This window comes from Drosophila gunungcola, unplaced genomic scaffold (assembly GCF_025200985.1).
Source record: "Drosophila gunungcola strain Sukarami unplaced genomic scaffold, Dgunungcola_SK_2 000001F, whole genome shotgun sequence".
NCBI lineage: Eukaryota > Metazoa > Arthropoda > Insecta > Diptera > Drosophilidae > Drosophila > Drosophila gunungcola.
In genome coordinates, this window is record NW_026453197.1 from 4,086,104 (window position 1) to 4,101,763 (window position 15,660).

Genomic DNA, 15,660 nt, shown 5'->3' on the forward strand with positions numbered 1-15,660 from the left:
AAAACAAAAAACGACCATTGCATCAGAGGCCGCTTACATAAAAACACAAAAAGCGAGTCAACATCCGTTTACTTACTGTACTTGAGTGGAGAAACAACCGGCTAAAAGGGCATCTGGCAGTGACAAAAAGGAAAGTGGGGCAATTTGATGGAGCAGAGATTGGCTGCACTATTTAAATGCCTGTGGGATTTCAAATTTTGCATTACAGGTTGAGTAATAAATAAATAAATTGAAATAAAAGTGTGATTTTAATTGAAATAATAAAACAAATTAACGTTGAACATTTTTATTTGGTTTATTTAAGTTAATTAGTTTCGAAGTAGTTAAAAGACTTAATTAAACTTGCTCTGAATTTAAAACTAGTTAATTAACTAATTAATGGATTAACAGGGGTATTGTCAAAGTAACACATTAGAAACAGAAATTATGTTATGTAGTCAAAAAATATTTACCAACCAAGCTAATAAGATCTATATAGTGGCACTTCAAAACAGACTTATAAAAAGCTCAGCTTATTTAGCTGTTTTTAAACTAATAGTTTTATTAAGTTTTAGAAGTGCTACAGATAGTACTAATGGTATTGAAAACATATTTAAAGGTGTCTAAAAGTATGCTACAAAATATTTGAAGTCCGAAATTTTGATGAACCCAATACGACATTTTTCTTTTCGCTGCATACTTTTAGACACCCCTTAAAAGTGAATTGTAAACCCAGCAATTTATGTGGCACCCTTAATAATTAAATAATATCAAGGAATGAAATGTTTCTTAGCTGACTAAAATCAGTGTATTTTAGCTTTTACAGTGTACTGTATTAGTCTGCTTTAGTTTTGGGAAATGTCACAATTGCGCTAGCAAAAGGCGTCGCCGCAATTACCCAGCCATGAACGCAAACATGAACACAAAGCCGGAGCTTGTGAGTGCTCACATACTTTTTACAGGCCCTGTGCTAGCCTATTATGCCAGGGAGAAGTCATCGCATGGCTCTATTTCAGCACGAACTGGAGGGCGGATGGGGAGTCGAGGGAAATCGGGTAATGGGAATACGAACACTAAGCAACTGTGTGCGATCATAATTGTGGGGCCAAGGACTATGGCAGCGGAAATAACAAAACAAACAACAGAAGCCTTGTTTCTTCTGCTGTGTACTCGTACTCTACTACTCTATGTCCCTTTCATGGCAGGGCCTACTTAAAATGTCAGAGCTGAAAAGTCTGCCACTGGCTGCAGTTGAAAGTGTAATTGTTGTGGCTTGAGGCTTAGTTTGCTAAATTGCAAGTGCTGCACTTTATTTAAATATATTTCCTCCTGGGAAACTGCAATCGACGGATTACAAACTAAACAAATTGAAGCTTAAAATGTTTAGAAAATCTATACTAAGGCACAAAACTGTAAGCCAAAGAAAGAAGAATTTCTTTGCCATAAGCATTCCAATGGAAGGGTCACAGTTTAAGCAAAGGGAAGGGGTTAAGTAAAACAAAAGAATTGCACAGGCATTTGAATTTATTTTTATGGAAAAAGAGCCCATAGAAAAGGCTTCAGATATTCATACGATAAATGCTAAAAGTTTTCCCATGTCGCAGGCAAAGCGGAAACGGAAGTCGCCTGGACGTCATGTATGCGAAAAGAAAGGGTCGCCTGGTTTTTGCCCAAAGCCCATAAATATCATTTTAAAACATGTGCAGAAAACCACAGTTTTATTTGAAAGAGTTAGAGCCAGAGAAATCATGCATCTTAAATTCATATATTCAATGCTTCTCCTACCAACAACGTATCATTTCCTCTGACATCGTTAGCTCTTTGAATAAAAATATTTATCATTATGCCCACGCCATAAAACCAGAAGAACTTTCCCAATGGCTCAGATCAATCAAGGGGAACATTTTAAAGGCAAACCCGATTTCATTACCGCATCGTCAGCAAAAGCCGGCCCTCCATACATACTCACACAACATATAGCCCAAGAAAATATGGGTCAACCAGATTTATTTCGAATGTATCAATTATGAGCAGCGTTCAATCAAACGAGCCCCTGGCAAATCGACCGAAAGGCAGACAAATCGTAGAGAGTTGCTGACAGTTAAGTTGGCCCAGAGCCACCCACCAAGATGGCCGGCAAGAAGTGTGTGTTTCCCTATCCCATATACACATATAGGAAATACTCATACGCCGGATGGGCATTATAAAAGCTATTAATATATACGGACGCGAACCCCGAAGTTAGAGACCAAATCAAAGTGTGAAGGCAACTCATCGCTTTGCCCACAAAGGGTGGCCGATTACGAATCTTGACCACATCGGGGCTCTTTGGCCAGGCCACAAACAAATTCACTGAATGGTCGAAGCATTTTATTGTTCGGCCACAATGAAACTCCAGGAAAAAAGGGCGGAAAATCGTTCATTATTCATTATAAGCATTCACCCACAGCAATAATTTTCCGCAGATACACATAGTCAAATACATAAGAGCATATATAAATATAAATGTACGTAAAAAAGGGAACTCAAGTCATTTATCTTGACAGGAATTTTTGCGTTGCCCAGCCGCTGCTCACTTGATAGTTAGGAAACGAGAAAGCCAAAACTCCTGGGCCTGGGCAAACTTTCATCAATCTTTCAATAATGTTTGAGGGGCGGCGAGGAGTTTTTTTTGGGGGGGGGGGGGCGGTTTTGGCAGGTAAGCACCTTTCAGTTCAGTGTCATGTAAATTTGTTTGCGCAGTTGCACGTAGCCAATAAAATACTCATGAAATGTGTGGGGAGGCCGCCGTTCGGACCGCAAGTGGGGGTCAAGAGCTTGCCATGAAAGACGTTCAAAAGTAAATAAATCATGATGGTTTTTCCTTGGTCCTTGATCTGCTCACTCACTCTTCCCACGCCCCACTGAATTCCTTTCTTTTTTTAAGCACTTTCTTACGTCTTTTGACGTTGACTTTCCCTCGGCTTTTTCGGTAAGCCATCCGTTTATTGGTGCTTGTAGCTGGCGATTTATTGATTAATTTTTCGGCAGCGCAGTGTCGGGAATCTTGTCCTTTTCCGGATCTGATATATGGCGTGCACCCAGCTTGTCGCTCCAGTGGGCCTAATGAAGTTATGGCTCCCTTCTTTTCAAGCAATACGTTTTCATTATCCATTGCTGTTTGCAGTGTCGTCGGCCCTTTGTGTTTATCTCTCCGCCAAGGCAGTGAATATTATTTTAATTTATTTAATTGGCTAATGGACGACCAAAAGCTAGGTTTCCCGGAACGCTTCATTAGCCTAAACGAAGCAGATGGCGGCATAAAAATGAAATGAAATCGTTGTGTAATTTTTGGATTACTAATTCTCTAAATTATGACTTTAATTTACGGTCTCCATTATGGGATTTGGAGGCATAAAGAATATAAAAGCGTTTTTTTACGTAAGCCACTTGTTGAAATCAAATTTGAGAAAGAGCTTGCTTTTAATATTTTATTTTAAAGACATAAAATGAGTGAGTTTATATTAATATAATAATAGACCGCGTTACTTCATTTTTTTACACTCTATTATCTTGAACAGTTTCTTCAAAAACTCTACGATTTTTCTCATGAATAACCTCCAGTCCAAAAGGACTCGGCACCTTGCCTTTGGCTTCGAACCAAAGGAGTTCTTTCTGGGTTTTCTTGGAAGGCATTGATGGGTAGTAACACTGATGTCACTCAGCCAAATTCGTATGGATTTAATGCCAGGTGATCGACAAACTGATCGCCCAGACGGTTTGTCAACACAAATTAAATTTTCAATGTAGTCGAGGAATATTTGAGACGAACGATTCATGGCGACTGACAGCCAACAACTGTTGCCAATCGAATGCAAAGAGTTGAATTTATATAAACAGTTGTTTGAGTCAGTTATTGGATACAATTGTTTACGTTGTGATTGTAAAATACTTTTTTTCTTTCAGTTTCTATTTCTAGCCTTTAGGCCTTAAATGTTTTATTTTCCCTTAAAGCGTTAGTTGCACCTTTATTGTTACTTGGTCTTTATTTATATGACTAAGAAAAAGTTTTTGCTTAGTAGTGCGATCTTTTCATGTTCTGCACATATTTATGCAACCTTGGCTAATTAAAATTTGAAAAAATTAAACACAGCTGGAAAACATGTAGAAATACTACATAGCGAAGGAGATTCAGTGAACAGAATGCTACATTTTGTAGGCATAAATATGGTATTTAATTGAAGAGTGGTATTTCAGTGAAGAGTAACTATGATGATTTTTATAGAGGGCTTTAAAAGCACCGCTTACCATCCCACATCATATGAAATACCTCTTCCACTATTTAACGCGAACTTTCCACTCTTGTCCTGCAGCGAATTTGTGAATTTTTCAGTTATTTTCCATTTTGAAAATTTTGACAGCTCTTGGCCCAAAAATAGCTGGCGATGAAATATGTGAAAATTGCAGGGAAACAGTGTTTAAAATTTTAATCGACTAATCCAGCCCCAGGCTGCTTTTTTCCCTTAGCACAGCAAACAGATTTCAAACGAGTACACCGCCAAATTCTCTGAAATCTTTCAGGGTCCAAATAGGCCCACAGGCTTGTATTTGGGGCAAACAGACCACTGCCATTTCAATGCTAATTTGCATTTAATTATGCTTGACGCAGCGCATATCTGGATTATCCACGCTGATTAGCCTGATTGGAACATTCACGTCATCCAAATGGTGGACATGCTGCAAATAAATTGTGCCATTTCATTATCATTGCATCAGCATCAGTAATTGTTAAAGAACCTTGTATTGTATACAAAAATACACAATTATTCATTTAACTTAAATGACACAAACAACATTAAATGAATAAACAAGCTGCGGAACCTGATCGAATCAATAAAAAAATATTTAAATTAAAATATAAATAACAATTATATATGTATAGTAAATAAGATATTTTAAATAATAAATATGTATAATATTTATAATTTATTTAATTAATATATTAAAGAAATCTAGAAGTCTAAGAAATCGAAAAGGGAAGACAGTCTCGGTAAGCCAAATTTTAAAGGAATATCCTTGCAGTTATATGGAAAATTTATTAGTAAATTCACTTGATGCACTTTACTTAATCCATATTACTCATCTGTAACAGAAAATCGTGCATATACTTTACTATAGCATTCTGAGTTTGAACGTTGTTAAACTTTATTTGACGTCCTCTTCTGAGAGGTGAAAACTGAAGGAGGTATATATATGTATATATATAATCCATATGTGTATATATTATCCACCAGGAACTTTTGAACAACAAGACGGTGACTTGAAGACACATTCACTGGAGCCAAAGAAAATTATGAACCAGTGTTGCACAAGCAAACACAGCTTCCTCGTCGCTCATTATTTTTCTTTGCTCGTCCAACTTGTTGCCGCTAATAAACTGCAAGAAAAGTGAAAATAAAAGCCAACTAAGAGTGTGGGCAAAGTTTCGATGCATTCCTCCGATCTGAGATCCCATGTAATCGAGACCTGAAGAGCATATACTCGAAATTAAGCAAGGCACGTAACAAAACTTGAGTCAGTGGAACGGCAAAGATAAGGAGGGCACGTTAGGTTAGGCCATATGGATAGCTAAACTGAAGCGTGTTGCGTGCTGGCTGGCGCCCAGTTTACCAGCTCCCTTCTTGAATTTCCCACATCTTTTCTCGATTCCGGTTGACGCCAACGGAAATCATTCTGGTGTGAAGTTCCCTCCTCCATTTTCCGTGGAGTGTCTCGTGTGTGTGTGTGTGTGCCGTCATATCAGCCGGCGTTTCCACTTTCTCCCTAGTTGTTTGTTTGATTTGCCAGGCAACTAATGAGGCGCATATTGCTTAAGTGTTGCTCAATTACATTGAGTGCTTAGACGCCTTTGACGATTGCCAGCATCTCTGTGGGAAAACTATTCGGCGAAGATGAGAGCGACTTCTAAGTAGTTTACCGACACTACTTACCTTTAAAATGCTACAAGTTTTTCTCTGCTTTGTGGTAGAACTTCCATATAGAAGTTAGCTGTTAAGGACTCTTTATTTAGCATTTCAAGTTACAAACATTTTCAAGAAACTTGAAGCCGAACACTTTATAACAACTCCCTCCATTTGTCAGCCGTCATTTAACTTAACAAATATTTCAATCCCATAAACTAACACCGTAGCCAAGCATTGCTTTTAATTGATTGCCTTTTGGAAAACTTTCCTGTCCGAGTTTTGGCACAAAACTGTTGAAGACGTCAGAAGAAACTCAGGGAATTGGCAACATCCGACAGGCACGTAATCGAAACGAAAAACTTAAACAAATAATTAGAGTACAAAACACAAGAAAACACAACCATTCCTTTGGAAATAGACTTTTATGAATTTGAAATTTATTTGAAAAACGTATTTTGTAACATTTTTCAGTTCATTTTCTTGTGCACTTGAAAAATTGACAATTTCGAAATGTCTACCCAGTTTCTAATTGCTTAAACACTGCAAAATGAGTGCAGTTTTAGTTGTTGATTAAAATAAAATCAAAAAGTTTAAGTATTAGTTCTGGACCATTCCTTTAAATTTAGTTGAATAAACGCATGTCTACTTAGTGCAGTAATAAAAATATGTCAAAAATTTCTTTTAATAATAACATCAAGGAAAATTTGCTTGTATGCTAAATTACTATATTTTTAACCACCGAGTTGTTTAATAATGTAACAAAATAATAGTTATATGTGCACTTTTTTTAAGAAACCATTTTTATTTTATGCCAGAAATGAACTAAAAACAATGCCTTGACTAAAAATACCAGTAAAACTCTAAACATATTATAGACAAGCTGCTTTTTGTTTACTAAATATATGAAGTGATTTTTATGTAAGTCTGATACTTATATTGAAATAAAAATACATGAAGTGGAAGAAGATTTTTGTGTGTATGTATACAGGACATATTAAAGGCACTTATTGTTAATGTATTTCAAATCACCTAACACCTAATGCTTAGGTTTCATGTGTTATTTTTTTCTTTAATATCAACTGTAGTTGATTAATTTTGGGACTCAGTAAGAAGTTTAAATCAATTCTAGATATGGCTTCTTTAAGCTGACCCCCCCACCCTATGTCTGCAAAGTTTATATTGACTTAAGTTAAATTAATTAGGCCGAAAATCAACTGAAAATTGCAGAGAAAATAATGGCAATATTTCGGTAGCCATAACACACTGTCAAGTGCTAGCCAAACTTTGTGGCCGTCCGTGCTAATTGAAAAACGTCTGCCAACTCGACGGCGACAACTTTTCAAAAATGTGGCAAATGAGACGAGAACAATCAGGTGAGTCAGACAGATGTACATGGCTGATAGATGGCAATCGCTTGTCGAGGACAAATTATGCTACTGATTTATGGCAAAGGCAAAGGCAAAGGCTGGTGGGAGCGTATGGTATGTATAGTAAAGGGATGTCAACGGCACTGCGAGCCGCGTTCAATCACAATTCTAATTACCGAGCTCCCCGAGGTAATTAACTTTGCATGCATTACACAAATTACACAAACAGTGCGAGCGCCGCACCGAAGCTTTATCAACTCAATTACGAGCGCAGGGTTTTCCCCTTCAATTGGCCCTTTTTGTCCCCTCCTGTACCCTCCTGTACCCTTCAGTAACCTTCTGTACCCTTGTGTCCCTCCTGGCAAGTCGGCAAGTCTGCCTTTGCGGTGGCCTGAAAGTGTCACTGAGATGCTTTACACAGATAAACAACAAATAAGCATTGTTTGTAATTTAGCAAAATGGTTGTTGGTTCAGCTTTTCCTCTACGCTCCGCCCGGGGCTGTTCGCGATTTTCGCCCCGCATTTCCCCATCCTCTCGCCAGGAGCTCCCTTTATCAGCCGGGAACAATCGGCAGTGTGCAGCTGAAACCGACAAAAGGTTACTGCTAGTTCTGAGCTAACAAGGACAGTGGGTATTCGCAGCTCCGACATATTATTTAATTAATTTCTGTGCTTTTTATAGCTTCCTGGTCCTTAGCCTTCTCGGAAACCAGAATTATCGAATTGCTTTTATTGCCCTTACTTTCAAAAAACTATGTATTCTTTTTCGTTCAATTGTTCTAAATTAAATTGTGTTCTAAAAATACTTCAATGCAAAACAAGCTAAAACGTCATAACGTTGTTCGATTTTTATAAAAGTATGTTATAATTCTGAATTATTAACCATTTCCATTAACCATTATTAAAAAGTAGATAAGTTATATTTCTTATTTTTTTTTTTAATTTCCGATTGTTTCTAAGACAGTTATATGATATAGTAGTCCGATTTTAATCAAATTGAAACCGCAGTTCTGAAATAATTACCCATTACTAAATCTCGAATAATTAAAAAAAAATTGTAAAATAATAATAATGAAATAATAACCTTAAATTGTAATTAACACTTTTTCCAAAACGGAATTATTAGTAGCAATTATTTTAAAATAATTTCTTGGTAAGAAAACTATTAAGTGTTTTCTACCAACATTTTAATATCGAGGGTCCACTTTTTGTCTGCGTGCATGTATGCTGTACTTATAGTCGTATCGTTAATAGTCAGCTTGTTTGCTCCTACTTCTCTTGCTCCCTGCCTTTCTAGTTTTAAGCCCAGATTCATTTGTTATTGTTGTGCACATAATTTGCAACTGCTGTGGCAAAACTATAGTTCCACGCTCAAATACTTTGAGTTAAATTCCCTGATAGGATCTAGAAATTTATGTTTTTGTTGGCGCATATCTGAGTTTGTTCTGCAGTGTGGCGTAATAACAACTTCCTTGACAGCTCCAACTGACTACAACTACAATGTTTTCACTTTGTTACTTGCATTAGAACAGGCCCGGTTTCTTAAGTGAATTTCAAGGTTAACAAAGCTCACGATTGCAATTTTTAAGAAAGAGAATCAATTTTGGGAGAAAGAAAGTAGCTTTCATAATTGCATCACCTGTTTAAAAAAATTACTTAACAGGCAGTCCAGTTACTACTTCAAAAACTTATTGTTCTTGATCAGGACTTCTCTTTTGAATAACCTGTTAATACTTATATAACCTTTATATGCGCTTACGAAAAATGGTGAAGTAACATAAGCTAAAAATGGAATATCAAAATAACAGCTTTATAAATTGATGCCAACAAAAAACGATCTTTTAACTGCATATGCATAACACTAAACTAGTACTACACCCCTTCCCCACAAACATACAAATCATAAACCTATCTTTCCAAACAATACAACAACTCCGAACAAAAAAGTTGCAACAAAAGTGAGAAAAAGGAAAATAAATCTGAGAGGACGGCTTTAGGGGCCTTTCACCCCAACCTCCGCACTAAATCTCACCAAAATTTATAACCACGTATGTATGTGTGCCTTGGTTTTCGATTTCGTGTTTCTTTTTTGGCTTATTGTCACAAGCAATCCGGACTTTCACATTGTAAATCTGTATGTGCGTCGTCCGTTACATATGTCAACTTTTATGCCTCGTAAGGGTAATGTTTTCACAGTAGAAAAGATTTGTTACAGATTTCGCCACACCAATAAGAAACCCAAAACCCAAGCCTTTGTAATCGAACATGGAAACCTGTGGAACAATGTCCTCGCACACATTCACCCCACAAACATTATTTGGGTTGGTATGATTTTCCATCTCTTTAAATAATTATTTTTTTGCAATTCAGGAAATGTTTTGGAAACTATTCAAAGTACTGGATCAACAAAAAAAAAAACTCGGAAAAACACAAAATATTATTTTGTGACGAAACTCACAAATGAAACAGTATACCCAATACGAAAAAAAAGGAACAATACTCACAGCAAATAAAGTTTGTGGGTTTTTGTTTTAGACATGCTTCAGGTGAAACGGCACCCAAAGCTAATATTTTTTCCAGGCGAAATTTATGTGTAACGATTATTTCGGCTGAACGAATACCACTCATTCCAGCGACCGCAGAACAAAATCATTATTTACACAATGTACCAAAATTGGTTTTTCACGGTTCTCGAATTGTATCAGAGTTCGTCGTAAATTGAGCAAATGTTCATCTGAATGACTTTATGAAGGCAAGATTATCAAAAACATGCATGTACTGTAAACGCTATGAATTAGCAAAAAAAAAAAAAGACATAAGCGAGGGCGGGAAATAGTAATGACCTTTTTTGCGTGGCGCTCACAAAGTCTGGTGGGATTAGTTTAAAGGTTTTATGAATGGATTTTTTTATTACAAATAAACAAAAACAAACAAGTGTATGCCAAGCTTTGAATTTTTAATTTGATTAATCATTAAACGATTACAATCGTTTTCCATTCAAACATCTCAAAACCTATTTTTTTACGATTTAACAAAAAAAATTTGTTCATTGCTCAAGCAGCTTAATCTTTCAACAAATTTGCATATCAAGATAGTCAATTTATAAGTAAAAATACTTGTAGCATTTGGATAATAACATAACTAAATTAAAAATAAAATAAATCTCTTCATTGTTATTGAAGGCGACGGGCCTGAAAACCAAAGTCAAAATAAATGGATTATTGATGGACCACGATTCTTTAAGAATTTATAAGCATGGACATTTATTCTGAAAATTTTTACATGAGGATTCTTTTTCACTATAATTGGCCGTTATGCCTCTCTTCAATGATATTTTTGTCAATATTCAGTTGAAGAATACACTCTGATAATTTACATTTTCGAAAAAAGCTATTAAAGTTGAACGAGACTTCGTTCCTACTGAAGTGAAGTGAGCTTGGTTAAATATTTTTGTTTGTTGTTGTGAGATTCTCGAGCTTAAATTTATCAATGGAATCATAGCTCATTAATGATTTCTATGGTTCCAAACCATAGACTAACAAATCAAGCTCTAGCTCAAAGCTTATTTTGACCTCGACTCGTGCAGAGAATCTCTAATATAATAAAATTCTTAATAGCAAGCCTAAAAATTTGGAATTTAGTTAGGAGCATTTCACGAATTTCACGATTATCTGGATCTCTGACTGCAGGAGCAGCAGGAACAATGCTTCGGCATCTGCAACATGTGCAACTATCATTTATTCCTGACCCTGGAACATGGCATCCGTTTGTTTTTGTGCGTCTGTTCAGTCATTTAAATTAGATTGCTTTTTGGCCAACGTGCTTGGCATATTCGATTTTTCGATAGCTGACTCGAAATTAGATGCAATAATATATCTTCAGGCAACTTTTAAAAATCGCTGTCATAAAGTTAAACTTTTTTTAAATAATTATTATAATAGCCAGATCTGAAAACAAACACATCCTATAAAACCATTTTACGAGACTTCAAGGATACGTAAGAAAAGAGCTAGAAACTTTATAAATTTTGATAAAATTAAATTTTTTAAAAGGAAGGGCATTAGTGCTAGCAAAAAACTAATGTTTTATTTTCATTGAATTTACCTATTGTTCAAAAAAAACAGCGCAAGTATAAACTTCCAGACATATTGCTAAATAAATATTAAAAACATCTGGCCTGACCCACAAAAAATGGGACGCACAGCTGTACGAGCAGGACCATAAGCCACAATTCAACACAAAGGACATGCAGCCATGATTTTTATGAGCTTGTATTTATATGGTTTCCTTATATCCATGCCGTAATAGCCAAAGGTCCTGCAACCAGGATTGTATGATAAAACACAAGCAACAAGGGCCAGCTAAAGTGGAATACGGGGTAGGAAATAAAACCGCTTTCTGGTACACATTTTTTTTTGTGCTTGCAGTTACCCTTAAGGGCACTTGGTTATTCTTCAAAAAATAGTTTTCTTAGCAATTCTTTACTATTTATTTCCCCTTTGCAAAAAGATATGATTAAAAGTACATTAAATAAATTCCACTTGAAATGTAAATGATGGTAATGACCAATTAATCAATTGCGTTGGGTCATTAATTTAACAACAATGCCCTTCATTTATTAAATTGCCCACTTTCTTGGGCTTCTGATAAAGATTGTTTTATTATTAAAAAAAAAAACAATAATGAGGGGTTCTTAAAATGATTCTTTTGAAAACCCTTTTATTAACATTTTTATAGCCCTTCTCAAACGAGGCAACAATAGTCAGAATGGCCACTCTTGAAGTCTTCTTTGCTGCTACAAAATAATCGTAACTTTTATTAATTGACACGACAACTGTTTGTGCACAATTTTTGAATTTTAAATAATTCCCTTTGATGGCTTATGGATTTCGCACAAACTCGAGTTTAATTGTGCGGCCAGGCTGGGGGGCAATAAAATAATTTTACGATCAATTTCCCGCCTGCCAGCTTTTCTTTTCGTTACTTCTTCGTCTCCGAGTGGACGAGTGAAACAACAGGAAAGTTTGAGTTGGTTTTTCCGGACTCTTCAGTCAGGTGGCCACTGCAAGTCCCTTGGGACTTCAGACGAAGGTTTTCTGGCCATCATCCTCGCACTTCCTTCGACTTTCTCGTCGGCAGTTTGTGGCTGACTTTCGTCCAAAAAGCGACAAAGCAAGGAACAACCGGCTGGCTGAGTTTCTTTTATGATAGGGAGCCTTCTGTTATTGCCCACATCATCAAGTCACTGGCAACAAAAGTCAACACCCAGGTTACATATAGATGGAACAATGCAGACAAGTGAAAACCGTGTACAAATGCAGGTGGCTTACAAACAGTGCAGGAAGAATACTCGTAAACTGTTCCATCTTTTGGTATACTGAGCAGCTTAAAAGAAGAGCTGTGTTGATTTTAAATATATACACATATAGCTCGAGACTTATTTACTTTGTAAGTTAAAAGTGTTTAAAAATCCCAGGGCTATAGAATATTGCTCTCACAAAATTTATAGTAGTTAATCATAATAAAGTCGTTTTGTATTAAATCTGCTATGGTACATCAAATTTAAAGTTAGCTTCCTTTTGTGTTCTTATTGAAAAAAAGGTTTGTGGTCTGGCATAGAATATATATCACAGTTCAGTGGTATAGATTCCTATACAATATTAAACCGAAGTGTTTGCAAAAAAGGAAAAACAATTGGCTTCACTATAAATCTAAAATGCCTAAAAGTAGTATTTAGGTTTCATAGAACAAAAAATTAAAAGAAACATAATTTTTACTAATTTTTGGCAAGCTACCAAGCACAGAAAAAAAAATGTCATGTCATTAACTATTGTTGCATAAGTTATAAGCTATTAGGTATTAAAAATTTCTTAATAAAATTAATAATAATTTAATACCGCGAAAGTATCAAAATAAAACGCATGTTGTTTATAAATAAGGCCTTAGACTAAAGTTTTAGACTCTTTTGTACAGAACTGAAACTAAGAAGTATAGGGGATATATTTTATGGTATTGAATTAATACTAGCTATAGTTTATTTTTAAAATGTGTTAATATGTGTTAAAAATAAACTTTAAGTCTTTTTGCATTAGTCAAGAAAGGGGTTTTATATGTAAAGTGTTTTCACATCAGTTGTGCAACACCTTTAAGTCTTCTATTTATAATTTTTTAAACAGATTTTCCCTATTACGATTTACTTTTTAGCCCCCAAAACGTCATCGTTGTGTGTTTGGCTTGCAGAGAAAGTGGGCAACATCACCAAGTAAGTAACGCCAAGCATAACCATAAAAAGCCTTGGCGCGTTGACTGCCGCCGTCTGAAAGCCACAACCACGAAAGAGTTCAGGGCTTGGTGGCCGCCTTTCCCTTTGCCTTTCTCTTTCCCTTTCCCAAAAATGGCTCTGAAGGATGTGCTCCGGCTGGGTGTCTGCAGATTTAGATGAAGGCCGCGATGGCTGGTGGGCGGGTCTGCCTACCCTGCCTTACCCACTTTGGCCATGATTTAATTAAAGTCTACATGTGCTAAGTAGATTTTATTCTTTGCTCGCTCATTCGGTTTATTTGCCTATTTTTCTGAGTCCTCTGTTCGCATTCCGCCTGCTGGCCATAATTGATTTAGGCGTTCACTGCATTAAGCTATGCCAGGCCGGAAAAAAACTGCTCATACACCTGGAATTAAGTCAGGGAATGGTAGCAGAAAAAATGTTCTTTGATTTATAAAGGGAAATGTGCTGTGACCTGCAGGTCAAGTTATTTTAATGCTGTCAAATTCAGACAATCTCTTAATAAGTTACCTTAGCTTTTCAGGTTATGTTGTTATTTTGTAACTTGTGAAAGATAATTTAAGCAAGAGGAAGTTAAGTAATTTCATTTCAATTACTTTCGTTTAACTCAGTTACTTGCAATTACATTTAATTACCCCTATTTATTAGTTATAGCTCCTTTTTGACCAGTTGTAAAGCCATTAAATATGCAATACCTACAATTTTAATAAACTTAAATACAAATTTTGAAACTTTGAAGGACCACTCATCCCATACATATAGCAGAAGACCCAGGGAATTAAGTTTGCTTTCATAGCTCTAGAATTGAAATACATTTATGGGAATCAAAGTGAATGCAACTTACCTAATGATTGAATTCCTGGATGCTGTGGGCTGTGGGATTCAGGACTCAGGTGGTGTTGCTGCATTGCACAAGCTCTCGAAACGCTTAACACTATAACAAGAATTGGCGTTGCGATGCAGCCAAAGCACTTGCCCTCCATGGCCATGGTCCTTTTGCCTAGCTCGTTTTGCTTGACTTCGGTTAGTTATAGTATTTCACCTCAGAGGCGGTTGTTTGAGTTTAATTTGCACCTTAAATTCTGGGGTTTCGGTTCACATTTCCGGCAGCGGTTTGATTAAGGACAGGCTCAATTTGGCTTTTGAAGTGCATTCTATAAAGAGAGGAGAATGTTTTTATTAAAACAATTATATTTGAAACAAGAACGGAAGCTAACTTCGGCAAGCCGAAGATCATATATCCTTGCAGCTTGAAATTTTGATTTATTTACATATATGTTTTGAATAAAGTTAAAAGCGTATTTCTTAATTATCAAATTATTATTATTATTTCAAAAAGAAATTTAAAAAAAATAAATTTAAAATAAAGAGAAGTTATATATTTTGTTTATTAATTTTTTTTAAATATTTTGATTGTTTCTATGGGAGCTTAATAATATAGTCGTATTATTTAGAGCAAATATAGGGTCGGAGATTTCTCCTTGACTGCGTTGCAAACTTCTGACTGAAATTATAATACCCTCTGCAAGGGTATAAAAATATTTTCAATTATTTATAGTTATGAAAAGGTATTAGCATGAATAGATGCTGCTCATTTTTTGTTGTTTTGCTATTTTTGCAATGCACTTAACCGTGTTTGCTATTTAATCCCCTTTGGAAAAACTCAGTGCTGTCAAAATATGAAACTATATTTAAATAAAATATGCTTTTTGACTTAATTTTTCTTCTGTCTTTTTCTGCACTTCATATTTCTTAAACCCGTTCGATATCAAAATTGCATGAGGGCCATTTGGTCTGCTTGAAGACTTTTGTCTGCTCATTCTTACTGATAAAAAATGCTGAATGTGTCTATCGAAAATATGAACTTATAAAAGTTAATTTATTGATCATTTGGAGAAGTTATTCAAAAGACAACAATAAAATCTAAATTTTGAAATATTAAATATTAAAGCCAAATTATAACGACTTTAAACAAAAATGCAAATGTTTTTTATACCATCATTACCCAACGTTCCTACAAGCAATATCCGGTAGCGACTTCGTTGGTGTCTTCTTAAAAACCCTACCTTGAAAATTCTAAAAATGTGGT

At 35.6% G+C, this 15,660-nt stretch overlaps 1 protein-coding gene across 3 annotated transcripts in view; it reads right to left on the reverse strand.

Annotated features, from left to right (window-relative positions):
* LOC128261800 (hemicentin-2) overlaps nt 1-15,660 on the reverse strand; it is a 49,280-nt gene that overhangs the window by 30,217 nt on the left and 3,403 nt on the right. For all 3 annotated transcript variants that reach the window (XM_052995664.1, XM_052995666.1, XM_052995665.1), the window contains one exon: nt 14,416-14,725. In XM_052995664.1, the coding sequence (XP_052851624.1) occupies nt 14,416-14,560 (145 nt within the window). In that variant the 5' untranslated portion in view covers nt 14,561-14,725. The remainder of the gene's footprint in view (nt 1-14,415; nt 14,726-15,660) is intronic.